The sequence below is a fragment of the Agelaius phoeniceus genome, chromosome 20 (genome assembly GCF_051311805.1).
Source record: "Agelaius phoeniceus isolate bAgePho1 chromosome 20, bAgePho1.hap1, whole genome shotgun sequence".
Lineage (NCBI taxonomy): Eukaryota > Metazoa > Chordata > Aves > Passeriformes > Icteridae > Agelaius > Agelaius phoeniceus.
This window is the reverse complement of record NC_135284.1, coordinates 4,603,729-4,627,649: the sequence shown is the minus strand read 5'-3', so window position 1 is coordinate 4,627,649 and position 23,921 is coordinate 4,603,729. Positions and strand designations below refer to the sequence as shown.

The 23,921-nt window shown below is 57.9% G+C and overlaps 5 protein-coding genes across 5 annotated transcripts; 2 read left to right on the top strand and 3 right to left on the bottom strand.

Moving 5' to 3' along the window:
* Positions 1-72: 72 nt before the first annotated feature.
* On the bottom strand, positions 73-9,295 carry POLDIP2 (DNA polymerase delta interacting protein 2). The gene is made up of 11 exons (XM_054647134.2): positions 9,079-9,295; positions 8,627-8,708; positions 7,947-8,044; positions 7,085-7,181; positions 6,540-6,615; positions 5,841-5,948; positions 5,461-5,597; positions 4,474-4,500; positions 4,162-4,287; positions 3,678-3,757; positions 73-2,200 (listed from the first exon to the last, which is right to left on the bottom strand). The coding sequence occupies exons 1-11, from the start codon at positions 9,255-9,257 to the stop codon at positions 2,086-2,088; spliced, it is 1,125 nt and encodes a 374-aa protein (XP_054503109.1). The 5' UTR covers positions 9,258-9,295; the 3' UTR covers positions 73-2,085.
* A 22-nt stretch (positions 9,296-9,317) lies between these two features.
* VMA12 (vacuolar ATPase assembly factor VMA12) lies at positions 9,318-11,644 on the top strand. The gene is made up of 6 exons (XM_054647074.2): positions 9,318-9,568; positions 9,646-9,719; positions 9,797-9,886; positions 10,733-10,769; positions 11,054-11,166; positions 11,258-11,644. Exons 1-6 carry the CDS (start codon positions 9,397-9,399, stop codon positions 11,351-11,353), a joined length of 582 nt encoding a protein of 193 aa, XP_054503049.1. The 5' UTR covers positions 9,318-9,396; the 3' UTR covers positions 11,354-11,644.
* On the bottom strand, positions 11,639-12,990 carry SEBOX (SEBOX homeobox). Its single transcript, XM_054647222.2, has 2 exons — positions 12,706-12,990; positions 11,639-12,582 (listed from the first exon to the last, which is right to left on the bottom strand). Exons 1-2 carry the CDS (start codon positions 12,988-12,990, stop codon positions 12,334-12,336), a joined length of 534 nt encoding a protein of 177 aa, XP_054503197.1. The 3' UTR covers positions 11,639-12,333.
* A 355-nt stretch (positions 12,991-13,345) lies between these two features.
* KIF12 (kinesin family member 12) lies at positions 13,346-18,457 on the top strand. The gene is given in 18 exon segments (XM_077188677.1): positions 13,346-13,411; positions 13,413-13,543; positions 13,865-13,930; positions 14,058-14,136; positions 14,218-14,339; positions 14,490-14,565; positions 14,678-14,830; positions 14,832-15,033; positions 15,256-15,347; positions 15,574-15,709; positions 15,787-15,905; positions 16,016-16,120; positions 16,208-16,467; positions 16,653-16,830; positions 17,063-17,137; positions 17,214-17,323; positions 17,428-17,564; positions 17,697-18,457. Coding segments are annotated over 18 exon segments (2,172 nt in total). The 3' UTR covers positions 17,762-18,457.
* On the bottom strand, positions 17,883-23,293 carry VTN (vitronectin). Its single transcript, XM_054647028.2, has 9 exons — positions 23,030-23,293; positions 21,272-21,401; positions 20,708-20,827; positions 19,963-20,247; positions 19,717-19,856; positions 19,306-19,462; positions 19,055-19,204; positions 18,279-18,551; positions 17,883-18,104 (listed from the first exon to the last, which is right to left on the bottom strand). The coding sequence occupies exons 2-9, from the start codon at positions 21,330-21,332 to the stop codon at positions 17,986-17,988; spliced, it is 1,305 nt and encodes a 434-aa protein (XP_054503003.1). The 5' UTR covers positions 21,333-21,401; positions 23,030-23,293; the 3' UTR covers positions 17,883-17,985.
* Between the last annotated feature and the right edge of the window lie 628 nt (positions 23,294-23,921).

Here is a 23,921-nt window from a genome sequence, read left to right as displayed (position 1 = left end):
GGGCGGGGAGGGAAGAGAAGCAGGGCTTATGGCCGTAGCGCCGCTGGGCAATGAGACGCGGGAGGCAGAGGCGTTCGTTCAGCGCTTTATTGGTTGGTTCTTTGTACAGGTATTTACACCGAGAGGGGGACGGGGCTCGGCCGCGCTCCGGGAAGGCACCGGAGGGATGAAGCGGTTGGGGAAAGGCCCTGCCGAGCCTCTGGCGTCGCGCCCAGGCGCCAGGACAGGACGGCAAAGCCTGCTGGAGTGGAAACATTCCTGCGGTGCCCCGGTGTGTTACCGCGGTGACCTCGGTCTCGCCAATGATTATCCAGGCAGGAATGTCCGTTCCTGCCTCAGCCCCGATGGGACATCACCCCAAAGCCCAGCAGAGCCTGCCCTGGGATCTCTCCATCCCTTCGGGGTGGAGCAGCGGGGTTAAACATTCACAGGGGTGTTGCAATCGCCTGGAAAGCTTAAGTAACTCGAGGGAGGGGCAGGGCAGCTGCATGGGAAGGGAAAAGCAGGTTCCTACAGGCTCCTGCTGCCTCTGAACTCGAGGCGTCTTCCCACCTCCTCCTCCTGAGAGGAAATCAGCATGACAGCAGCAATGTGGGGTTGTCAGCTGTGATTGGTCTTTAGGGATCCTTTTCTACCCCTAAAAGCAGGCTGGCTGTTTGAACCTTTGAAAGTCTAAATTTGAGCACGGACTACCTGAGAGGAAGGAAGACACAAAACTGAAGAGACTGGTGACAGATAAACACTGCAGTGATTGAGTCTCTCTAAACAGAATCCACTGCCTGATGGGACAGCATCAGAGTCTCCCCCCATGGCTGTTTGCTCACAGCTCTGCCCTCCAGAGCCAAAGGCAAACAGGCTGCTCAGAGGGGGTTCCAGGGAAGAGGGAATAACTGGGATACTTCTAAATCAAGGAAAACATCCTGTGAGTTAGTTACACCTTGTCATTTATGCAAGACTAGGAAAGGAGGAAGGTTGGAAACTCTTTCTAGGGTTATCACAAGGCCAAGTACTCCTGCCTCAAGAGTGATGCAGAAGTCTGGATACCCAGAGGCAGCCAGAAGGGTCCCACACCACGGGGGCTGATGATCTTTGCAATCCTCAGAGCTGCTCTGGCTTTCCCATACATCCATACATTCTCATCTTACAGAGATTTCACAGTCCTGCAGGGCCCTCCAGACACATGCCACCAAAAAAATCACAGCCTGCCAAGCAGAGCAAGCAGGAGCAGAAAGCCAAGCACTGTCTCACAGCATTCCAGGTGAAAACAAGCAGGAACTACCAAGGAAATATGGATACAGCCACAGTGTGAGCAAGGGAGCTGCTGAGATGGAAATCCCTGCAGCAAAGCCCTGGCAGGGGGAAGGCTCCCCTCAGCTCTCCTGTGCCATCACAGCACAGAGCCTGGTGCTCTGCACGCACAGGACCCTGTGACAGCACCATATGTCACCCACCTCATCCCCTCTGCACCCTCTTCTCCAAAAAGAACAGGCTTTGTATCACAGCACAAAGCCCAGACAAGCTGTGCCATGAGCGGAGCTCACAGGCTGCTCCAACCCTGGCTGAATCCCAAAAAGCAGCTGCACTGCAGGAAAGCTGAGCTCACATTCCTGTTCCCTAAAGGAGGAGCAGCTGCTTCTGAAGCAGCAAGAACTCTGGGGGAGCAACAAGCTGGGACAGGCTGGATGCAAAGCCATGGCCTTGGCTTAGGAAGGAAGACTGGTTGCAACTGGAAGGGCCAGTTTATTAGAGAAACCTCACATTGCAGAGAAGTCACAACACATTGGAAAGGGTCCAGGCCTGCTGAGGGGGGCCAGTCTTCTGCAGCAGCACAGATCTACATCCCCCAGCCCCAAAAACCCAGCAGGTGCCACAGAGGGAAAGGGTTACCTGGAACACAGCTTATGTTTTACAAGCAGCCTGAGAGAAGAGCCAGTAGTAAAGTTCCAAAAAAAGCCTCCCTGGCAGACAACAGTTAAAACAAAAATGGTTTAAAATGTTTAAAAGCTCCGTGTTCTTGGCTGCAGCATAAAGGGGAGGCAAAGGTCTACAACACACACAGGCCTCCGTGGCTCTGGGCACTCTGATCTACCAGTGAAGGCCGGAGGGAGGGGTCTTCTCATCTTTGTTGCTTTCCAGGGAAAAGGGTGGGATTCGGACATCAAAGTGGGAACCATCAGGCCTCTCAAATCGAAAAGTGCCCCTGCAAAAATAATGGCAGAGGTCACACTGAGGCCAGGGCCAAACACACCTAGGAAGCATCAGCAAAAAGGTAAGACTTGAGCTCTTCAACATCCTGGGGATGCATCTGCAAGGCTGGTCCAGCAGGAAGGACATGGGCTCAGCTGCAAACATAACTCATTGATGGAGGACTCCTGGGCAGTTCTACAGCACATCCCTGACACATTTCCTGCACAAAGCTGTGATGATTGCAGCCCACAGGAGTCAAGCACCCTCCGTGCACCTGCAGTGGTGTTTACCCAACTCCTACTCCCCAGGACACAGAGCCATCTGAGCTATTTTTACAGACTGGTTACACGTAAATTCAGATTTGTGTTTCTTGGCAGGAGCTCCGCTGGTTGTCTATGGCATTAAGAAATCTCATCACAGATGTAATTTGGAACAGCTTCAGCTTTGCATTTCAGAGCTGAACCTGCCTGTCCTGGTACAACCATTTGTTTACTGCTCTGAACTACAGACAGTTGTACTACAGAACACAACATGGGCAAGAGGGCTGTGGAGATAAATTAACAGGTTCTCAGGACAGAGAGGACACAACTGAACACCAGAAGTCAAGCTGAGCAGCTTCTGAGCTGCAGAACCTTTGTCTCTGTCTTCAGGATGTATGCAGAGAGGGAAAAACTCCTAGACCATCTGGTTTTATTCCCCAGGGCATCCATTCAGGCAATTCAAAACACTTCACATGGCAAACAAGGTACGCCCTATATGCAAAAAGCTGCTCTCCTGCTTTTCCCAACTCAAATGCAACCTAACTTTTGAAGGAGATTTCCTTAAAAAAATGCAGAAGGACCTGTCATACAGAAGGCAAGAGGTGGCTGTGCAATCCTTGTCCACACAGAGGTGGCACTAAATGTGCTAACCCAGCCAAAAGGCAAATAAAGAGAAGCTACTTTAACCCCAAGGCACAGGAAAAGAACAACTGAGCTGGGCATTTCCCTCCCTGCACTTACAGGAGAAGAAACTTAAACACCAGTTAGACTGAAGTCCTTGCTTGGTTTAAACTGGGAAAACCCTGCATGTCAATTCCTGACACAGAAGTGCATGGAGATGGAGTTTAAGCCCAATCCTCTCAGAAAGGAGATAGCAGAGGACACATCCCTGCTGCTGAGAAAATCACCAGCACAAGGCCTTGGCTCTTGCACCAAGGACAAAAGGAATAACTGCTTCATGTCTTTAAATCCAGTCTAGCACAACCCACAGCAGGAGGAAAAATGATCCTGGAACCCCTCCTGGTGCAGAGAACCAATGCATCATCTTATCACTAACTAGGATACAGCTAGAGAGAAGCTCATCAGATTTTAGCTACCAACTATGCCCTGTCCTCTCTACTTCCACCCAGCTTTCAGCCACAACCCCAGGCTGCAAGCTGCACCCCAGCTCCCTGCTGGGGGGTCCTACACCCAAAACACTGCTGCAGCAATAAGGGCTTCTTTTCTTACCACATGTGACCGCTGGATGCCTGCAGGGAGACGTGGCTGCTGTACTGAAATGCTGGCTGTTCTTTGGACAAAACTGGCTCCTGAGAAAACAAGAGACCACTGGGCATCAGCAATTCTACCACAAATAGGCACCAACAGGAAATTTATATAGCATGAAACAAAACCAAACAGAAACCTACACCCCAGCATTTCTCTCAATTACACAGCAAACAATTTGTCCACCGAGTAGCACCAGAATCCTGTTATTATTCCAGTTTTCCAACCACCAGTCATTTAGGATCACTCTCTAATACTCAGTGTGAAGTTTCAACTCACCCAGACAAACAACAGACGAAAAGCTCACGTGACTTTTTTCACTGCCAGCTTCCCACTCCATCTATTTCAAGTGCCCACTAAGCAATTTACTGGCAAATCCACACAACCAAGTGAGAGAGCTCCAGCAAAGGGCCATGTTTCCCAAAAATAAAGGCTGGATGGTACCTACCCTTCCTACAACCCCACGGCCCCGGACTGTCTCCAAGGTGCCAGACAAGCTGAATATCCTCCAGTGCCGTTCTCTCAGCTGCACCACCTCACTGTCCAGGTTCTCCAGGCGAATGCAGTAGCGCCACTGAGCAGAAGAAAGGCTCTTATCAAGAGCTGGAATCAGCTGCAAGCTGTTGATAACCTACGGCTGGTACTGGGGAAACAGTTGCCAGGCAAAGGCTACTCTCCCTCAGAGCTTATCACACTGCAGTGATGCCACAGCAAATTAACTCCTTCCCTTTAGCTGCTCCGTGATACAAAAGGCACTTACCCAGTAGACGTGGGAATTCTGGGCTTCCTGTCAAGAGAAACAAAAGACTTTAGCAGCTGCCCTTGGACGTGTGGTGCCAAAAACCTCTTCAGCTGTCACCACAGCACCAGCACAGGGGCTCTCACTCCGTGCCAGGGTGACGCAGACAACTCACATGAGCACAGACAGCTGCTCTCTGAGGCCTTCCATCAGCAGAGCCTGGCACTGCCTCTGCTCTAAACTAATCATGACGTGGGAGATCTGCAAGGAGCTCGTGACAACCCCCAGGGTTCATCTCCATGTTAATTATGCACTTTCTACAGATCTAAAAACACCCCTTTCCTTGCCTTTGGGCACCTGTTTTTCTGACAAACATCTGCTGCACTCCACAAAAGCTGCAAATCCACACCAAAACGTGCACTTGCCACAGCTCAGGCTCCCCAACAGCCGTGCTCAGAAATCACAAACTGCTGTGGGAATTCCCAGCTCTCCCACTTAGGAGTCTGTTGGGGCTGCATTATTTTGGATGGTCCACGTGAAGTTCTGTGCTATAAAGAGCACATGGTTATCAGCTAAATCCAGAAGGCTTTAGCCAAACCCTCTAAGCCAAACTAGAGGCAGGAAATGGGCAGGGAGCTGCAGCCCATCACTGGGCAGGGTAACAGACGTGGCTGTTGTTACAGAGCAGATGGCTCCAGCCTCACCTCACGTGACTGAGGCACTAACAGGATCAATTCAAGTCTTCCCAAATGTCTTGCTAGCACTGTTGTGCAGAACATTACAGGTTATTTCTCATCCTACTGATAACCAGCTAAAGCCAATATGCAGGAGATGTTCTCCAAAAATATATGGCAAAACAGTTTCATGTTTATACCCACGAGAACAAAATGGCAACTGTGGTTAAATGTCACTTCTCCAGTAAGCAGAAGGTGCCTTCAGGCAGCAAACCAGTCTTACAAAAACAAGCCAGTGAAACAAATGGCAGAATTACCAGAGCAGCACGCTTACCCTCATGCCCATGTAGAAGGGGATAACAGTGACACGGATGTTCTCCGTGGTTTCTCGGTGCACATCCGAGAGCTCCAGCCAGGGGTGGTTCTTCTCCTGCCACGCACACAGAGTGTCCCTTGCTACAAAAGGTGGGACTGTGGGGAGGGAAAGGGGAGAGGAAACGCTGTAGCTGGAGTGCTCTCCCCTCAACACAGCTCCTTTCACGTGGTTTAAAAAAAATATATTCAAGGGCAGCTTTACTGTAACAAACCCCAAGCCAGACATGATTTTTGTATCATATCCAAGATGATGGGGTTTGGGTATTTTTTATAGAGCACTGGGTATTTTTATAGAGCACCATCTGGCTCTGGAGAATTCCCTGTGCAGCCAGAATTTACCTTTTGTTTGGTCGTACATGAGGAACCTCTCAAAGAGCTCATGCTGGATGGGCACTTGATCAGTGGAGCTGTAGGGAAGGATGTCTTCATGGCTTACATAGTCTAAACCTGAAAAAGAAACCCCAAAAGCTATGGAACTTCCCCAGCAGAGAGCAGCACAGAAGTCTCCTGGCAGAAAAATTGAGCACACCGGTGAGAAAAAAGGACTTTGGCAGCAGAAGTCAAAGCTAATATCACAACTGCAATGAAGAATGGGGGGATGTGCCAGGAATAACTCTTGGCAGTGTTCTCCTGTGAGATTTTTCATGGAGTGACTCCTCTGATAAACACACACTGCCCTGCAAAGTGCCTGCACTGCCCCAAAAGCACTCTGGGCAGGAAATGCCCAGGACAGGAATAAATCCACCTGACCACAAAGCAGAACAGCCCATATACAACTTGGTATGGGATCTGTGCCTCAAGAGCTCAAATCAGACATGGCTGTGTCTGATCACAGAGGGCCCAACTTGCAGCGACCCAAAGGGCCTCCTGTACTTTAGTCACTCTGTTGTGTCCAGCACAGCCCTAAGCTATGGACAGATCCACTACAGAATGTCCTTCCAAGGTAGAAATTGCTGCTTCACTGGCAGGGGCTGACCACTGATACCTTTTCTGACCTCACCTCACAAGGAGCAGAGGCTGCAGGAGGATTTCACTCACCTGGGATGGCATAGAGGGCTCTGCTGTCATCATGATTTGCCAGGAACGTCACTGCCTCTGTCTGTGATCTCTGGGACTGAGAAACAGGGAGCTTTATGTCTTTGTGTGCATTGCTGCAGGACAGTTTCCAGTCATATTTCAGCTCATCAGTGTGGTTTATAAAGCACATAATGTTTATTTCATTTAACCAATTCACCTCAGAATTCTCTCCATTTCATTCCTCTGGGCTAACTCCCCACTCAGACAAGTGAGAAGCATTTTCAGTGCTGCAGCCCACACTGCTAATGACTTGTGTGCAACAGTGTGGGAACAGCACCAGGAAGAGGAAAGGAGGTTGGAAAGGGGAAACATGATCCAGAAAACAGTTGTATGACATTCCAGATGATCTCGCTCAGGGAAAACATGCCTTGAAGAACAAATGTATCCAAAAATCCTAACCAATCCAGTTAGCCACCAAACCAATTTTCCTTCAGTGCCTGTCCCTTCAAACCACTCATGCAGGAGAAGATACTCAAGTTTCAATACCAACATTACTCATTACTTACTATATGTGGACAATCCCGGGCATCTATTAACACCTGGTAGTAAGTGTGTGTTTTACCCTTGACCTCTTTGGAACCATGGCCTGCCACATTCTCGCTCCTAAAGAGAAAAGCAAAGCTCTGAGCTCAAGCCCAGGATGGCAGCAAATTCTTGTTACCAGGACCAAGCACTTATAAACAATTCTTTTTTTTTTTAAAGCCACATTTTGCACCCTGTAATCATCTGGCTGCACCCAAACCAAAGCCCCACGAGCCACCCACACAATGACAGACGAGCTGAGATGACCACCAGTGGTGTCTGACACAGCTCCAACAGCTCAGAGGTTTTTCCTGCTCAGTGCAGGCTGCTCTCTGGGGTGGATATTCCTACTACCCTCTGATTTTCTCTCTGATCCTCACTCCTTCCCAGCACAACTCATCACAGGCCAGGGGAAACACAGGTGCAAGAGGGGAGAGAACTGAACAGCAACTCAAGAAGGATGAGCTTGGCTTAGTGGGCTGAAGTTGAGGAGGAAGCTGACAAACCCAACTCACTGGCAACCTACAATAGCCCCCAAATGGTAACACAGGAGCATGGATCTAACTCAAAAAGGGTCTTTTTGTATAATACAAAATACCATTAGCATAATTTTAAATTGATTTTTATTTCCTCCATACACACACTGTCATCCTTCATACTTCCATCATGTCTCTAATTAATAATACTTCATTATTAAGTATTGAGTATCTCTCTAATGATCTCTCCTAGTTTACACTCATGCAAACAAACCCATGCCATTGCCCCACACTAAAAACACTTTTTTACCCCAAAAAGATAATTCACTACAAAATACAAATCTACCAGTCCAAATTCTCAAATCCTTACTTTTCTGTGACAGGAGAGGCCACATCCCGATCATAAAGCCTGGCTTGCCAGGGAAACAGGACTATTCCTCGATAGCCAAACACACTGTGAAGGAAAAGCTGGAAGGAAGAAATAATTGCAGCTCAATTACTTTAAAAATCTGTTATCTGGGGTAAAACTACAAACATTTGCAAAAAGTTTAATGTGTGGGATGGGGATACAGGGAGAATCACCACTGTGATGGACCAGAGCAGCAAGAGAGAAACAGTTTGGGATGGGAGAAGAAATCCATGTCATCTCCATCCCATAAAAGGGAAGGACTAAATGAGTAATGCAGTAATAGAGCAGCAGAAAGGAGAGACTGCTTTGATCAGATCTGAGAGTCTTCAGGACAGGAATTACAAGTTTAGTTCTTATTTCTCAAATTCACTGATTGTCTCTTTGGATCCTTGAGGGAGAAAACCCCAAAGCAAGACAGTGGAGCAAACGCCATTGTACAACAGTTGTGTTGTGCTGCAGATTCTTATCAAGCTGCTATTGTCAGATGACTGACAAACTGCAGACACAGCACAGACAAGGAGCATCGAGCTGTGAAACTCCCGGCCTTCTGCTGCTGACTTTTCTTTACAGGAAATCCCCCAGCTGCCCAATCCCTGTGGCAGGAGCCTGCAGGGTCAGCAGTGCCCCCCAGAACCCCTTACCTGGCCTGTCTCGTATTTCCCGTGCTGCTTCGGGGCCTCAAACACCCCCACGGTCTCCAGCACTTTGCCCTCGGGACGGTTCCTGGGAGCAGAGAGGCAGCTTGGAGGGTTTGCAGGGGCTGCAGCAGCGCCCAGCCCAGGGGGACACTGCTCCCCACCTTGTGTGTCCCTCGGGCACCCCACAAGAGCCCCACTATGCACTGAGCAGCCCAGTCCCTCCCCTGCCCTCCGCCCTTTGCCAGTGTCCCCTCTCCCCACTGTCCCGGACACCCTCACCCAGCTGTCCCTTTAGCCCAATCCCCTCCTCTCCCATGTATCAACCCTGACAGCCCCCAGCTCTTTCAGTCTTCCCCCAGTGACTCAACAGACCCCAACTCCCCTCACCCTCAATCACCCCCTCACCGCCTGTCCCCCCGAACCCCCTGTCCCCCCGAACCCCTCACAGGCCTCACCGCGACGAGAGGTGCCGCCTCGGCGGCAGGAGCAACGGCGGCAGCGCCGCCACCGCCCCCCCGGTGCCCAGAGCCCTCAGGTGGCGGGCGGGGGGCGGCTCCCAGAGCGGGGGCGGCCCGCGGGCCCGGGCCCGGCCCAGCGCCGCCGCCACGTACCGCCGCGCCGCGCCGCCCGACATCCCACCGCCCGCGGCCCACAGTGCCCCGCGCCGTCCGCCCCGCCCGCCCGCGGCCGCGCCGCTCCGCCCCGCCCCGCCGTCTCTATGGTTCCCCTCGCCGCCCCTCCCGGTCGCCCCGGCAACGCCGGCCGGGCCCAACATGGCGTCGGCGGTGCGGGCCGGGCCGCGGCTGCGGCGGGCGGTGCGGGCTGGAGAGCTGGCGGCACTGCCCGCCGGGCTGAGGGATGAGTTGGAGGCGGCGCTGGCGGAGGAAGGAGGGCTGGTGCCATTCGGGCTGCTGCGGAGGCTGCACGCCGCGCTGAGGGAGGCAGGTAGGCCGCGCTGCGCCGGGATCGTGCCGTGACCGCGGCCGGGATCGCGCCTTGACCGCGCCGTGCCCCGCCCGCAGGGTCTCCGCTGCACCTACACGAGCTGCTGGAAGGATGCGAGATCCACCTGCCCGAGGTGCCGGTGCCGCCGCGGGTGAGTGAGGGCCGGCCCGGAGTCGCGGGATGAGGCGGCGGCTCCCGGGCCTCACGGTGGGTCTGTGCCTCCCGCAGAACCCCGAGCTGGTGGCACGGCTGGAGCGGATCAAGGCCAAGCTGGCACACGAGGAGTACCAGCGGATGACCCGCAACATCACCGGCCAGGTGAGGGGCTGCTGCAGTACCTGCTGCCGGGATTCGTCCCCTTAGAGTGAGTGCAGTGCAGAGGGGATGTGGAAGGCATAGGAGGAGAGCACACTGTAAACACATCAGGAACAGATCTGGTGTTGAGGACAGAGGTAGGACAGGGTTAATAGGGTGGTGAATTAGACATACTGACTTTTGGGAACTGCTCACTGTGCGAAAGATCTCAGGTTCTGTTCTGGGAGACTGAGCACATGCCGTAAATGTTTGACTGGGAGCATCTGTGCTGGTTAAATTTTTGTCATAGTTTTAAAATTGCCTCATTCATGTCAACGTAAAAGCTGAAAATACAAGATCATATGTGGGCACTCATTCTTTCCTGAGAGAGCTGAGATGTTCTGGCAGGGTGACTGCTCAGACAAATCAGCATCCCTTCCTGCTGGCAATCCTTGGGATCCCATTCTGCCCTTCCACACCATACCTGGCATCCAGGGCACATTAACTCTCATGGGAAGATCTGCTTTGCTCTCTGCCAAGATGGACCCCTCCAGATTTGACCTGGTTTAGTGAAAGGTGTCCCTGCTCATGGCAGGGGCTAGAACAAGATGGTCTTCAAGGTCCTTTCCAAGCCAAACCACGCTGGGATCTGTAATCCAGGGTGGTTTTAGCAGAGCTTGTGCAAAATCTCAGAGAAACCTGTGTGCTGTGAAACTGCTGCTCCCCCACAAAGCCCACCCACCCAAAACCTCAGTCTTGTGGACAGGACAGGGCATTGGCATTGCTTTTATTCTGCACACACAGTAATAACATTAACATATTAACATGAAAATACAAGTGATCACAAGCTGTTTCAATCCCTTCTTTCAGGAGATGAACGGGCCATTGGCTGAATTTGGGAGGCAAGGTGAGTGGCTCCCTGTCCTGTTGACATGCGGCAGGTCAGGCATGGGAACTGTTCCATCTCCAGCTGGTGACAGCCCTTCCCTGTCGGAATATCTCACCAGGAGGTTTTCATGCACTGAAGTGTTCCTTGAATAAAGGAGCCTCTTGGTCATTCTCACCAATATTTCTGGAGTCACCAAGCATATGACTCCCCCAGGATTACACCTACAGCTGAGGCAGCTGTGCATGATTACACCTTGCGTCCAGCCTTACCTAAAACCAGCTCCTCCACCCCTGTGTCCCCAGTTCGCTCCGTGAAAGCCGTTGTCATCACCATCTTCAACTTCATTGTCACCGTGGTGGCCGCCTTTGCCTGCACCTACCTGGGCAGCCAGTACGTCTTCGCAGAGACAGCTGCGGTGAGTGAGCCAGCCCCTGGAGCCCCTCTGTGCTGTGTGCTGGCCAGGCTGGACACCCAGGGTCACCTCTCTGTCTCTTTTGTGTCCCCAGCGTGTCCTGTCAGCTGTCATTGTGGCCTCGGTGGTGGGCTTGGCCGAGCTGTACGTGATGGTGCGGACCCTCGAAGGGGACCTTGGGAAACTGTGACCATGGACTGCAGGCTTCATGCTGGAGGATTTTGTCCTCTTCAGGAGCTGCTAATCTGGGACAGATCTTGTCCTGTCTGTGCCTGTTCCTGCTGCACTCCTCAGGCTCGTCCTTTGCTTCCTGCTCCTGAAATGAATCATGGGTTGGAAATCCCAGAGCTGCAGAACAGGAGAGGGAATGGCTGTGGACTCCGACCACCCCAGCAGGGAGAGGGGCATCAGCTTCTCCCATCCCTGTTCTGGGAAATTCCTGTCCTTTTATTCTGGGAATAAATAACACTGTGTGTTCCTGCGTGTTGGGAGGTGTCAGTTGGTAGGAGAAACATTGATGTGGCATCTAAGCCACTGCAGAGACGTGAATCTTCCCTCTCCCTCTGCATCTCCTGTCCAAACTTTCCTGTGCCTGCCCAGTGAGGGATGCACGGTGCTCCTAACCCCCTGCCAAAGGGTGCCCAGATTCTGGAGGTAGCGAGGGAACACCCCTCAACACTGAGCCCAGGGGTTTCTCAGGTGCTGTGGGACAGAGAGCAGAGCCAGCTCAGTGTACCCACAGCAGGGAGGGGGAACACCCACAGCAGGCCCTGGGGACCCGGACACCTGCCTGGTGGGCACTCTGCCAGGGCCAGACACAGTGATTAATGCTCTGATGGCAGCTAAGCCCCCCTGGAAACATGGTTTAATATCTGATCCAGGGAGATCTGCCGGCACCTGCGAACGTGCCTGCGGATTAGGGGCGGCCGCGCCACAATCATCCCTGGACACGGCCTCAGATTAAGGTATTTTTTCCAAAAGATTAGTCGGTATTAGGGAGCTGATGGGGAGCTGTCCCTGCTGTGGCCGCACCGGCATTTAGGATATTGGATGACATCCTCGGAGCCTTTGGGACCGGCAGTAATTCCACACCCTAATGAAATCGTGGCGCTAATCCGGGGGGGCCGCGGTGCCAGGAGGGTCCCCAGGAGCCAGGGGTCCTTGCCACGGCTATGGCTCGCCCAGGTTGGTGATGGCCGCGCTGTAGATGAGGTCGGAGATGGAGCCCAGCGAGGTGGGGAGGCCCCGAGCGGGGCTGTGGGATGGCGGCGGCGGCAGGGCAGGGGCCGGGCACGGGATGCTGCCGTCGGGAGGTGCCGCGGGAGGACCCCGCTCCCCGGGCGGCGGCAGCGGCGGTAGCGGTGGCGGCTCCGGCTTGGCGCTACGGATCCTGCGGGCGCGGCGGTTCTGGAACCAGACCTGGGACGGGCGAGGGGAGCTGTGAGACACCGACAGTGCCCCGACAGGGTGGTCCCGCGGAGGAGAGGGTATCCCGGGAAGGAAGGAGGAAAGGATGGAAGGGAGGATCCCGCCTGCGCTCACCTGGATCTTGGCCTCGGGCAGCTGGGTGAGCTCGGCCAGGCGCTCCCGGGTGGCGATGTCCGGGTAGGGCACGGCGGCGAAGGCTCGCTCCAGCTCGGACAGCTGCCCCCGGCTGAACGTGGTCCGCCGCCGCTTCCGCGGCCCCCCCGGACAGGGACAGGGACAGGGGCACGGCCCCGGGGCGCCGCCCCCGCCTGCCACCCGCCCGCCGCCCGGCCCGCCCGCCCCGTCGGGGAAGCGGAGCAGCGGCTGGGGAGCGCGGGAGGTGCCCGGGGCCGCGCTCATCCTGCCCGGCTCCCCCGGCCCCGCCGTCGCCCCGGCTTTTATCCCCCCTGGGTCCCCCCCGGCGGGCTGGGACCGCCCCGAGCGGGCGGTGCTGTCCCCCCCCGCCCCAGCCCTTCCCAAGGGCTCCCGGGGCCGATCCCAGCTCCGCGCCCCCGATGGCAGAGCCCCGACAGCCCCACTGACTCCCCAGCATCCCCGGGGACTGGTGCCCGCACCAGCTGCTCGTACAGGGACACGGTGGGGCCCGTGAGGATCCCAGGGCTCGGGGACCCACCTGCCACCCGCCCCTTGCGCTCCCTCCCCCGCTCGCCCCCCGCCGTGCGACCGCCGCTCTCCCGCAGGGCTGGCACGGTCAATGTTTAACCGGAGGGGTGGTACCGGTTGTGCGGGGCAGCCGGGGCCGGCTGAGGGTGGCTCCCACCGGGACCGGCCGGGCGCTGCGGGCACCCCGACCACCGCGTGCTCGGGGCCGCATGGAACCAGAGGGGGAGCGGGGCGGGCACCCCCAGCCGGACCCCCGGCCCAAGACGCTCCCACGGGGCCAGGACAGACCGTAAGTTGTCGGGGGGATGGAGGAGACAGAGGCCACCCCGTCCTGGAGCAGCAGGACTTGGGCAGTGACTGCCCGGCTGATACAGGCAGCGGGGGGTGGCATCCCAAAAAGGCTGGGGGGGGACAGGACCGTCCTTCTGCGGCGACATGGCGGGGACAGTGAGCTCAGTCCCCTGCCAGGCCTCAGGGCACAGTGGAGGTGGGAGGACGGTGCGAGCACAGCATGACCGGGGGTCCCTCTACCCCAGCCCCCGGGGTGCCCGCGGGCAGAACCCCCCAGCTGGGGGGCACCCACCACCCTGCTGCCCTCTGTATCCCAAAGGAGTCCTGGAGAGGAGCGGGGAGGGCCCGTGGAGGGCAGAGAGACTCGTCTGAGAGTGGTGCTAAGGTAAGGTGAGACGAAAGGGCTCAGGGACGCGGCAGGAACCTCCCTGCCTGGGGCGAGGTCACAGCAGGGCTCCGCAGGGTCCCCGTGCAGCGACACCTCTGTGTCCTCGTCCACACCCCACCTTTAGGGTCCGGCCACTGACCTGCACGGAGACGCGGCGAGGTGACCAGCAAGTGGTGCACAGCCTCGGTGACGGCGCCGTGCACGTAAGTGCCACCTCCCCGCGGGAGTGTCAGGCTTGGGGAAGGCTGCGGTACCCCCTGAGCCGCTGCTGTCCCCACGGCCAGGTGAGCGCAGCCAGGCACGATGCCACCTTCGGCTTCAGCGCCGTGTTCGACGCCGGCGCCTCGCAGGAGGCTGTGTTCGAAGGCAGCGGCATGAGGCAGCTGGTGGAGCTGGCCATGGACGGGTGAGTCCCGGAGAGCCCCCTCGGACCCCAACCCTCCCGACAGCCCACGCCGGGCCTTTCCGGAGGGTTTGCACTGCCCGGGCTGTGTCGGGAGGTGGCATCGCTGTGCCACCGCCTGCGGCCGTGCCTGACGCTCAGCATCTTCCACAGCTTCTCCTGCACCGTCTTTGCCTTCGGGCAGACCGGCTCGGGGAAGACCTACACCCTGATGGGACCTCTCGGCCAGGTACAACGCTGACCACCTGACCTGATCCTGGTCGTGGGATGAGCTCTCCCCACCCGGTCACGGTGCAGGCGGGTGCCCGATGTGACCGCTCACCATCCTGGCATCTCTGCAGAGCGACACCCAGCCGGCGTCCCCTGCCCTGCTGGGGCTGATGCAGAGATCCTTCACCTGCCTCCTGGAGCAGAGCCGGAGCCGTGCCTCTGACCTGGCTCTCAGCGCTTCCTACCTGGAGATCTACAACGAACAGGTAAGTGCCTGCCCAGCCGCCCCCTCCGGCCCTGCTGGCACCCCTTGCCCCCCTCTCCCGGTGCCTTCCTCCTGCCATACCCCAGGTCCGGGACCTGCTGAGCCCGGGGCCACCGTGCGCCCTGCCCCTGCGCTGGAGCAAATCCCGCGGCTTCTACGTGGAGAACCAGCTCAGTGTGGAATTCGAGAGCCTGGAGGCCATCGTCAGCCTGCTCCTGCAAGGTGCTGAGCCGCAGGCACGGGGCTGGGACATGTTCAGGGCGTGCTAGACCCGGTGTGGGGGGATTCAGCCCCCCGCAGACCATCCCAGGGCTGGTGGCGCTCTGACAGCAGCCAAGAGGAGCGGCCAAGGCAGCTCTGGTCTGGCAGGGGATGCTGAGCAGTGGATGCTGTGGGGTGGGGCAGGGATGGGGGGTGCCATGCAATCAATTCCTCCCTCGGCAGGATCCCAGAGGCGCCGGACCTCGGCACATGCCCTCAACAGGCACTCGAGCCGCAGCCACGCCCTTCTGACCATCCACGTCCGCAGCCGAGCCGTGAGCGCGCATCCCGCTCCTGGGCAGGGCTGGGGGGCTCAGGGCTCAGCGCGGGGGTGCAAACAGCCCCACGGTGGGGGGGTCATGCTCTCCTCAAGGATACCTGGGTGGGGCTGGAGTGAGCAGCCGGGAGTCCTATCCAAGACCCAGGAGTCGGGACAGCGCTGTGGGCCATGGGGAAGGGGTGATGGGGGCCAAAGCATCACCCCCCAACGTGGTTCTGCAGGCCAGCGCCTGTCCCAGCAAGCAGGGCACGCTGTGCTTCGTGGACCTGGCTGGCAGCGAGCGGGTGAAGGAGACTGGCTCCAGCGGGGAGCTCTCCGTGGAGGCCAACAGTATCAACCGCAGCCTCCTGGCGCTGGGTAAGGGCTGGGGAACCCGCCCGGGGAGCGCCCCCACCAGAGCCTTGTCACATCCTGTGTGGCTCATCCTCCGGCAGGACACTGCATCTCCCTGCTGGCCAAACCCCGAGGGAAGCGAACGCACGTCCCCTACCGGGACAGCAAGCTCACCCGGCTGCTGGCTCGCTCCCTGGGCGGCTCGGGCATCACCCTGATGGTAAAACATGCAGGAGGCTGGGCAGGGGTCTCACCCCGTGGAGAGGAGGGCTGGAAAAGAATGGTGACCCTCTGGATGACAGCCCACCTGCATGTCTTGCCCGTTGGCAGGTCGCCTGCATCTCCCCATCCTCACGCTGCCTCTCAGAGACCCTGAGCACTCTGCACTACGCCAGCCGTGCCCGCAGGGTCACCACCAGACCCCTGGCCAACAGGGTATTGCAGACAGGGACCCCCTCTGAGCTCCTCTCCCCGCTGCTGGGACCCCCCTGACCCACCCCTTTATCCGCCCACCCCTCCCAGGTGTCCCGGGAGAAGCTGGTGCAAAGCTTGGAGCGAGAAATCCATGCCCTGCAGCTGGAAAACCTCTCCCTGCGCCAGCAGCTGTGCCTGCCCAGAGTGCCAGTGAGGGGCACGGAGGTCGCAGGGAACCCTCCAAAGGCATGGGTGGGCTCTGGAGACAGGCACGGCCCTGCAGGGCAGCTCCCACCAGAGGCAACCCCGGCCTGGCCCAGCCTCTACGGTCTCCTGCGGGACTTCGTGGTGGAGAACGAGCAGATGAGGTATGGGAAGCTTGTGTGGGACCCCCGAATAGGGGATTAAGGTGCTGCCGGGGCTGCCAGGGCAGCCAGAGCCCCTGGCCGGGCAGCACCCTGCACCAACCAGCCTCCCTCGGTGTCTCCGTGGGGCTGGGCAGGGCTCTCTGGAGGCTGCCAATGCCCTGCCGGGCTTCCTTACTGCTCCCCAGGCATCCCCATCTGTCCCCACACTTCAGAGGGGACATCCCAGCTGGCCCATCCCACAGAGGCAGCTCCTGTGACAGCCAGCCCCTGCTCCGGAATGCCCACAGCCTGCACGTCCCCCAGCGGCTCCCGGGGAGGCAGCGGCGGCCCGAAACCACACCCAGCTCTGTGCCCCGGCTGCCGGTGAGAGGGAGGGCTCTGCAGCCTGCAACCACGGCCGGGAGAGCATGCACACAGCACCCAGCCATGCACAACCACCCACACATGCACACAGCACCCACACATGCACACAGCACCCACCCATACACAACCACCCACCCATGCACACAGCACCCAGCCATGCACAACCACCCAGCCACGCACACAGCACCCAGCCATGCACACAGCACCCACCCACTGCTGTCCTCTCTTGCAGAAGCTCCCTCCTGCCTCCAGCCACCCCAGCTGCCCACAGTGCTGCCCTGGGCCAGCTAATGCCGCCATGTTCCAGGTACAGCCCCAGGGGTCCCTTTGGAAGGGTGGCACAGGGGTGGCACAGCCACCCTGACCGCTCTGCTCACCCCCAGGTGCTGCCAGTGCCCGCTGTGCCACAGCCAGTCCCCCCTGAGGGAAGTGCTGGACAGGAGGACGCGGCTCTGCCTGGCTCACATCACCCCCAGCCGCACCAGAGGCAGCGGTGAGAGCCACTCCTTGGGCATCAGCTGCAGCTCAGGAGTTCCCTGGAGTTTTGAGGGGTGGTGGGATGGTAGGTGAGGGTTTGTTTGTGTGCCCTCATGGCAGGAGTCGTGGCAGGAGCAGGAGTTTGTGTCAGCAGCACCCACTGCAGCGAGAGCTGCCAGGTCCTGAGCGCATCCCCAGCCCTGAGGGAAGGGTCATCCCTTCAGCACCACCATGGCCAGGGCTGCCAGAGCCCAGAGGTGAGCGGGGCAGTGCTGGGAGAGCAGGCAGGGCCTTGGATGGGCACCCAACCCTGCTCAGCCCCTCACATGTAGGGCTGTGCACTGATCCTGGGGAGATGGAGACCTGACCCTGCTGCTCCCCGCTGGCAGCTGCCGGCACCGTCCCTCTCCTCCAGTGGGAAGAGGCCCTGGACTGGCTGGCAGAGCAGATCTGAGCTGCCACAGGCACACCATGGATGGGGCCAACATCAGGGATCTGGCACAGACTGGGGGGACAACCACAGCCCTTGGGGACACGGGACCTTGGACTGCGAGGACTGCACAAACCATGGCACAGACGGTTGGATGGAAGGACAGACAGAGCTCTCCAGCCTGCTTGGCCCTCACAGTTTATTTCTGTCTAGCTGGGGCTGTGCTGCTGGTGGGTCCAGGGATCCCATCAGGCGCTCTCCTCCGTGGGCTGGGGGCAGTCCAGCCAGTACTGGGCGATGGAGCGGGGGTAGCGCGGCCGCACCAGGTCCACGCGCTTGGTGCGCAGGTTGACACGGTAGTACTTGTCTGGGGAAGGGGACATGGCAGTCAGGACTGTCCCCAGCCCTGGGGAGCTGCCAGCCCTCACTGCCAGCACCTTCCCACTGCATCCCAGAGCCATTGCAGAGAGAGAGGAGCCCTCCCCATGCCCCAGCAGCCCTGATCCCTCATCATTCCCGGATCCTGCCAGACCAGACTCACCTCCCACAAAGAAGTAAACACTCTGGAGCATCTCACACGTGGAGCCCGACAGCCCATCGCTTTCAACACCTGACGAGTCGGGGTCATTCTGCAGCCAGCTCCAGAATCCCAAGTTCAGTGACCGGTGGTGGTTGTACCTCTTGCGCTGGCGGCGAGACTTCCTCCTGCGGGGCTGCTGGGAGGCCACGTAGATCCTGCCGGCCATGGCAGCGTCCAGGCGGCTGGGCACGCCCCGCCAGTCCCGGCTGATGTACCCCGGGCCGCTTGCCCCGGCTGCAAAAGGAGCAGAGGCTGAGTGAGAGGGGCAGCAGCATGCCCGAGACCCACAGGAATGCTCCAAGGGATCCCAGCCTGGATGGGATGTGTGACAATGACACAGGCCAGGCTGAGCCAGGAGTGGCCCCCCACCCCCTTGGCTGGGATCTGCTGAGCCCCCTTCTCCTCCTCTCTATCTTTCATTCTCCCTGCTCAGGGCTGGGGTTTTGCTGCGGCATCTCCAGCTCCAGTGACAATAAACAGTCCCCAGCAGTGGCACCATGGTGTGAGGCAGCTGCTGATGGGTTTGGTCATGGGGGGCATAAGGGCTGTGAGGGTGGGATTGGGGATGCTGTGGGAGGTGCAGCTGTGGCCTGGGGGGTTCCTGTGCGTGGCCTGGGCAGGATGTGATGGCTCATCCTGCCCACCTTTGCTTCCAGGCATCGCTGCCTCCTCTTTGGGTGTCTGCATGCCCTGTCAGTGCCCGCTGTTGGGGCCTGCCAACCCTTCCCAGCCCTTACGCATCCTGCTGCCAAAGAGGAGCTGGAAAACATCCTCCCAGCTGTCCCTGTTCATGAAGGCATAGTGCTTGAACACCGTGGAGGGCGAGGACTTCTCACAGTCGGCCTGCGTGGGCTGCTGGGCGAAGTCATAGGACCAGTAGTACTTGTCTAGGAGAGGATGAGCAGGGTGTTAGGGGTGGGGGGACAAGCACTGGAGGGGTGCCCAGTGGTGCCAGGCTCTGCCAGGAGCAGGGGGCAGCCCCCCTTACCCTTGAAGAAGTAGACTCTCTCGTTGCCGTGGAAGCTGTGGGCGGGCAGGGCGAACGCTGCATCCACGTTGTCGGGGATGCCCTCAAAGCCCTCGGAGATGTCCCGGGGGTACCCAGGATCCAGGGCTCCGTCATCAAAGCGCCAGTACTGGGTGCCCTGGGGGGTGGGGGACAGAGAGGGGTCACAGGTGCAACATTCCCCAGCCATGAGTTTGCCAGAAGGAGTGAGCGGATGATGGGGAGCCCCTTCATGAGGCTGTGGTTGCTTGGGGTCCCAGCACAACCACAGGGATTTGGGGTTTCTGGCAACCACTGTGTGTGTGGGTGTATGGGAGGTGCCAGAAGGGGATATAGGGTGGGTTGGGGGGTTGTACTGGCCACCCTGGGAGTACCCCCAGCCCTGCAGCCCACCTTGAAGAGGTAAGTCTTCCCCTGGCAGTTGATACGTGTGAACGCTGCATCGATGGGGCCCTCAATGCCCCACACATCACTGATGAGCTTGGGGTAGCCAGGCCTCACACTGGTCTTGTCCAGCTCATAGAAGTACTTCCCTGGGGAGAGAGGAGAGGTAGGAGCAGCAGGAGGGACTGCAGACACCAGCACAGGGTGACAGCATGGCAGCATGTCCCATGTGCCTGGGGAAGGTCCCCAAAGTACCTCGGAAAGCATAAAGGGAACCGTTCTTCAGGTCGGTGAAGGCATCAAAAGGTTTCCCGCTGCACAGCTCCTCAGGCTCCTCAGACACACTTGGGGTTGTGTTGGGCACCTCTGGCAGTGTCTCCTCAGGGTTTGGCTTGCTCTCTGGCGTGGTCTCCACCGGCACTGGGGCTGTGGGCAGCTCTGTGGGGTCTGCCACGGGCACCTCCTCGGTGACAAAGTCGACAGTGAGGTTGTAGTCCAGGTAATCGTCCTCCGGCAAGGCAAAGACGTCTCCCCGGGTCACTGCAGGAGGGAGCAGGTTGGTTCCCCCTGGGTTTGGGAGCAGGAGATGCTCCCTCCCAGGCAATAGGGATTTATAGAATCATGGAGTCATTAAGGTTGGAAAAGCCCTCAAGTCCAATTCAACCCAGCACTGCCAACCATGTCCCCAAGTGCCACAAGTACACAATTTTTGGAACAGTTCCATGGATGATGATTCCACCTGGGCAGCCTACTCCAATGCCTGAACACCCTTTCAGAGAAGACATTTTTCCTACTAACCAATCTATCCAATTAGCACAGATCCCTCACTCCAGATGGCAATAAGCCAGCTCCCAAACCCCCCCTGTGCTGCAGCAAATCCTGGTGCTGACTTCACCCCTCAGCCACAGGTGGGTGCAGAGCTGAGCCAGCACAGACTCCACGCTGTGGAGCACCCATTCCCCCGGTGCCCTGGCCAGGAGGGTGGCCATGGGGACAGTACCTTTGGCTTTGCAGACAGTGGAGTAGTCACTGCAGCAGCTCTGGTAGTACACACAGAGGGTGTCGCACTGGCACTTGTGCCCTGCATCGAAGCCTTCCTCACAGCGGCCCTCGCAGGAGTCTGCAAAAGCCACCCCACAGCTCAGGAGGGGTGATGTGGAGTGGGGCAGTGGGGCCTCCCCTCCCAGCCCAGCCCCATGAGGGAAAACAAACTTGGGGATGTCCTGGTTGGGGGTACCCCACCCCTTCATGGTCAAATCCATCACCAGGGGCTACAGCAGCTCCTTGCCCTGCTCCCACTCAGGTCCTGCTGGGATGGGAGCCACGGGCTCGGCTGTGCCATGCTCCCAGTTCAGTGCTGGCAGCCCAGCTGTGCATGGGCAGGGATTTGCCACGGCACCACTGACTGCCCACTCACTTTCTCCCCATCCTGCAGGGTACAGCCAGCATGGCCATGGCCACCATCCGCTCCCTCCCCACCCTGCCCAGCCCCTCCACGAGCCCAGGAACCTCTCTTTCTCCATCCCCAAAGCACCTGGCAAGGGGTTGGCTGGCTAAAGCTCACCTTCTGCAGCACGGGTGGTGGCCAGCAGGGCCAGCACGAGGGCAGGGAAGAGCAGCCTCATCCTGGGTGTCCCTCCTGCGACTGTGCTGGAGCACAGCAGAGCCCCAGCAGCGTCCAGTGTTTGCTCAGCCTGCCCCGGAGGGGAAAGCAAACAGCCCAAGGTCAGCACAGGGGAAAGGGGCAGAGATGATCTCCCACCCAGCTTCCCCCACAGCCCACGCTGAACTGGGGGTGTCTGCAGGGGGACAGGGCTGCTGGGGAGGGGTGTAAGCAGCTCCTCCCCAGCCCCGGTGCAGGGTGGGCACTGTTCAGAGAGTGGGCAGGGACAGCAGATAGTCAGGAACCAGTTTTGAGGTCCTGCCACGCTCATTTCACAACATACCTCATGCTGTAAAAGCAAGCAGCTGTTTCCCAGCCTGGTCTTGGCAAAGCCAAAAACCCAAATGAGATGGGATGGGGGAGCAGTGCTCAGAAGACAAAGGGAAAACCCACGGGCTTATGCTTGCCCAAAATATCACCATTGTGGAGGGCTTATTCTTGGGATTTCAGCTTTCTCAACATCAAGACTGGGAACAGACCTGGGGAGCCCCAAGGCAGGGTGGCTCCTCTGATGGGGCAGATGCCACCTCCATGCCTGGGGACCAGAGGCCAGAGGTGAGTGCCCGGGGCCAGGAGCCCTCAGCACTTTCACTGCAGAAGGCAAACAAAGGCCTGTGTATTTTGCTCCCGTCATTCCCTTTCCCACCAATCTTTCAGTTACTAATTAATGTCGACTCAGCTCTTTTGGCAGCTCCTGATAACTCTGGGATGTTTATTTAATCGGGGCAAGGAGCAAATGCACACGAGGCTGCAGCAATCTTGTCTCTTCTGCCTCTGCTGGGACAGGAGCTCCAAGGGATCTGTCCCAGCCCTCGGGCAGGAGTGGTGCAGCTTTTGGGGGAGAGAAACCCAAGCAGGGTGCCAATTCTCCAGGGGTCTTTGCCAGCTCAGACACAGGCAGTTCCTGGCATCTTGCTGGAAAGAGCTTTATTTGGTTTTGAGACAGGCACTTCCACCTGGAAGCCCGGGGGAGCTGAGGGCAGCTACCAGACATGGGCTTTTGGGGCAGAACTTCTCCTGCAGCCCTCACCCCACTCCTTGTCCCCCGGCCTCAGCTATGGCAGGGCTGGCATTGTCCCCAAGCGCTGCACTAGGGCATCATCCCATCCCTGTTGAACCAGCCCTGGGGGACAGCAGCCCTGCGAGGCTTGCAGGAGGCTCTGGGGGAGAAGGGCTGGGCATTGTCTGAGCTGCTTTGGATGATCAGCTAAGACAAAGCTCCCTCCTGCTGCTCCAGGCTCCCAACCACCAGCCACAGCTCCATGAAGGCTCAGCGATCCCTTCCCTGCCAGGAGCAGATCCCAGGAGAGGGCTTGGGTGGATAAAAGGGCCCCGGGGAGCTCCTGCAGCCGAGGGCTGAGCAGAGCCGGCGAGGAGAACTCGGGAAACGGGGCTGAAACCCCAGGGCAAGGCTGGGAACCGCTGTCGTTCCAGATCCCAGGCTGCTGGGTCTGAAATCTCTCCCCCCCAAAAAAAGCAAAGCAAAGCAAAGCAAAACTAGAAGCAAAACAAAGCTCAGCTCTCCGGGCTAGCCAGGACAAGCCGAAGGGAATGGTTTGAATTCTGCTGCCCCCGGGCAGCAAACCCTCTGCTGCTCTACGCTGCAACAACCCTTATGGTTACCCCTGATTAATAACGATTTATCGGGAAATTCCTTACTGGTTCTGTGCCGAGCTGCTCCCGCAGTCTTGCTCTGCTCGGGGTGCCTGGTTCGCCGTCCTTCCTTGTGGGATGATGTCCCTTTCCTCTGTCTGTCCCTTCGTAGTGGATTCAGAGAGGATTAAGAGCGACTCTGTCACATCCAAACATCAACTCGAATTTAAGTCTCAGGCTGACCTGGCAGCAACCTGGTTTTGGAGGCAAGGATTTAAGCTGCTCCTCCCAGCACATCCGAGAAATGCCCAAAGCATTTAAGCATTTCTGCCCTGAGCACGTCTGGCCTGGAAAAAAGAAAACAAAAGAGGCCCAGGCTGCCTCTGCTCTTTCTTTTATCATGCAAATCCCGAGCCCACCCAGAAGAGCTGCTCTGAATTTCCACCGAGCAATGGGTATTTGCTTCCTGCTGGTACCAAGCGGGTTCAGAACGCCGTGCCAGGGTGGTCACAGCCTCACCGTGACCACCACGGTGCCTGGTGCCCTTTGCCTGCACCCTGGGTCCCCTCGCTGCTCACACAGGGTCCTGAAGAGGAGTTCTGCAGAATCAGCGTGGGGGTCCCTGCCTGCCATGGGGGTGACACCGCAGCATCAGCAGCTCAGGGACAAAGGGGGATGTGAGCCCTGGGGACAGCAGGACAAGCCCCAGCTCGGGCCGGGCAGGGAGGGCTGTGGAATAGAATGGTTTGGGTTGAAAATGAAAAATTGTCCAGTTCCAAATCCTGTCATGCTCCACTATCCCAGATTGCTCCAAGCCCCGTTAACCTGGCCTTGGGCACTTTCAGGGTTGGGACATCCACAGCTTCCCTGAACAAGCCCTTCACAAATAAAAATTTTCTCCTGGAATCTAATCTAAATCTCTCATATTTTATTTTAAAACCAGTTCCCCTTGTCCTCA

Excerpts from the sequence above, each read along its gene's own strand:
- POLDIP2 (XM_054647134.2), bottom strand. The coding sequence starts at position 9,257 with ATGTCGGGCGGCGCGGCGCGGCGGTACGTGGCGGCGGCGCTGGGCCGG. Across the intron at positions 4,288-4,473 it reads AGAATTCCCACGTCTACTGG|TGGCGCTACTGCATTCGCCT; the intron begins GTAAGTGCCTTT and ends TCTTCTGCTCAG. Across the intron at positions 3,758-4,161 it reads GCCGTGGGGTTGTAGGAAGG|GAGCCAGTTTTGTCCAAAGA; the intron begins GTAGGTACCATC and ends TTGTTTTCTCAG.
- VMA12 (XM_054647074.2), top strand. The coding sequence starts at position 9,397 with ATGGCGTCGGCGGTGCGGGCCGGGCCGCGGCTGCGGCGGGCGGTGCGG. Across the intron at positions 9,720-9,796 it reads AGGTGCCGGTGCCGCCGCGG|AACCCCGAGCTGGTGGCACG; the intron begins GTGAGTGAGGGC and ends TGCCTCCCGCAG. Across the intron at positions 9,887-10,732 it reads CCCGCAACATCACCGGCCAG|GAGATGAACGGGCCATTGGC; the intron begins GTGAGGGGCTGC and ends CCCTTCTTTCAG.
- SEBOX (XM_054647222.2), bottom strand. The coding sequence starts at position 12,990 with ATGAGCGCGGCCCCGGGCACCTCCCGCGCTCCCCAGCCGCTGCTCCGC. Across the intron at positions 12,583-12,705 it reads TGCCCGAGGCCAAGATCCAG|GTCTGGTTCCAGAACCGCCG; the intron begins GTGAGCGCAGGC and ends CGCCCGTCCCAG.
- VTN (XM_054647028.2), bottom strand. The coding sequence starts at position 21,332 with ATGAGGCTGCTCTTCCCTGCCCTCGTGCTGGCCCTGCTGGCCACCACC. Across the intron at positions 19,463-19,716 it reads GGAAGACTTACCTCTTCAAG|GGCACCCAGTACTGGCGCTT; the intron begins GTGGGCTGCAGG and ends CCCACCCCCCAG. Across the intron at positions 19,205-19,305 it reads GAGAGTCTACTTCTTCAAGG|ACAAGTACTACTGGTCCTAT; the intron begins GTAAGGGGGGCT and ends ATCCTCTCCTAG.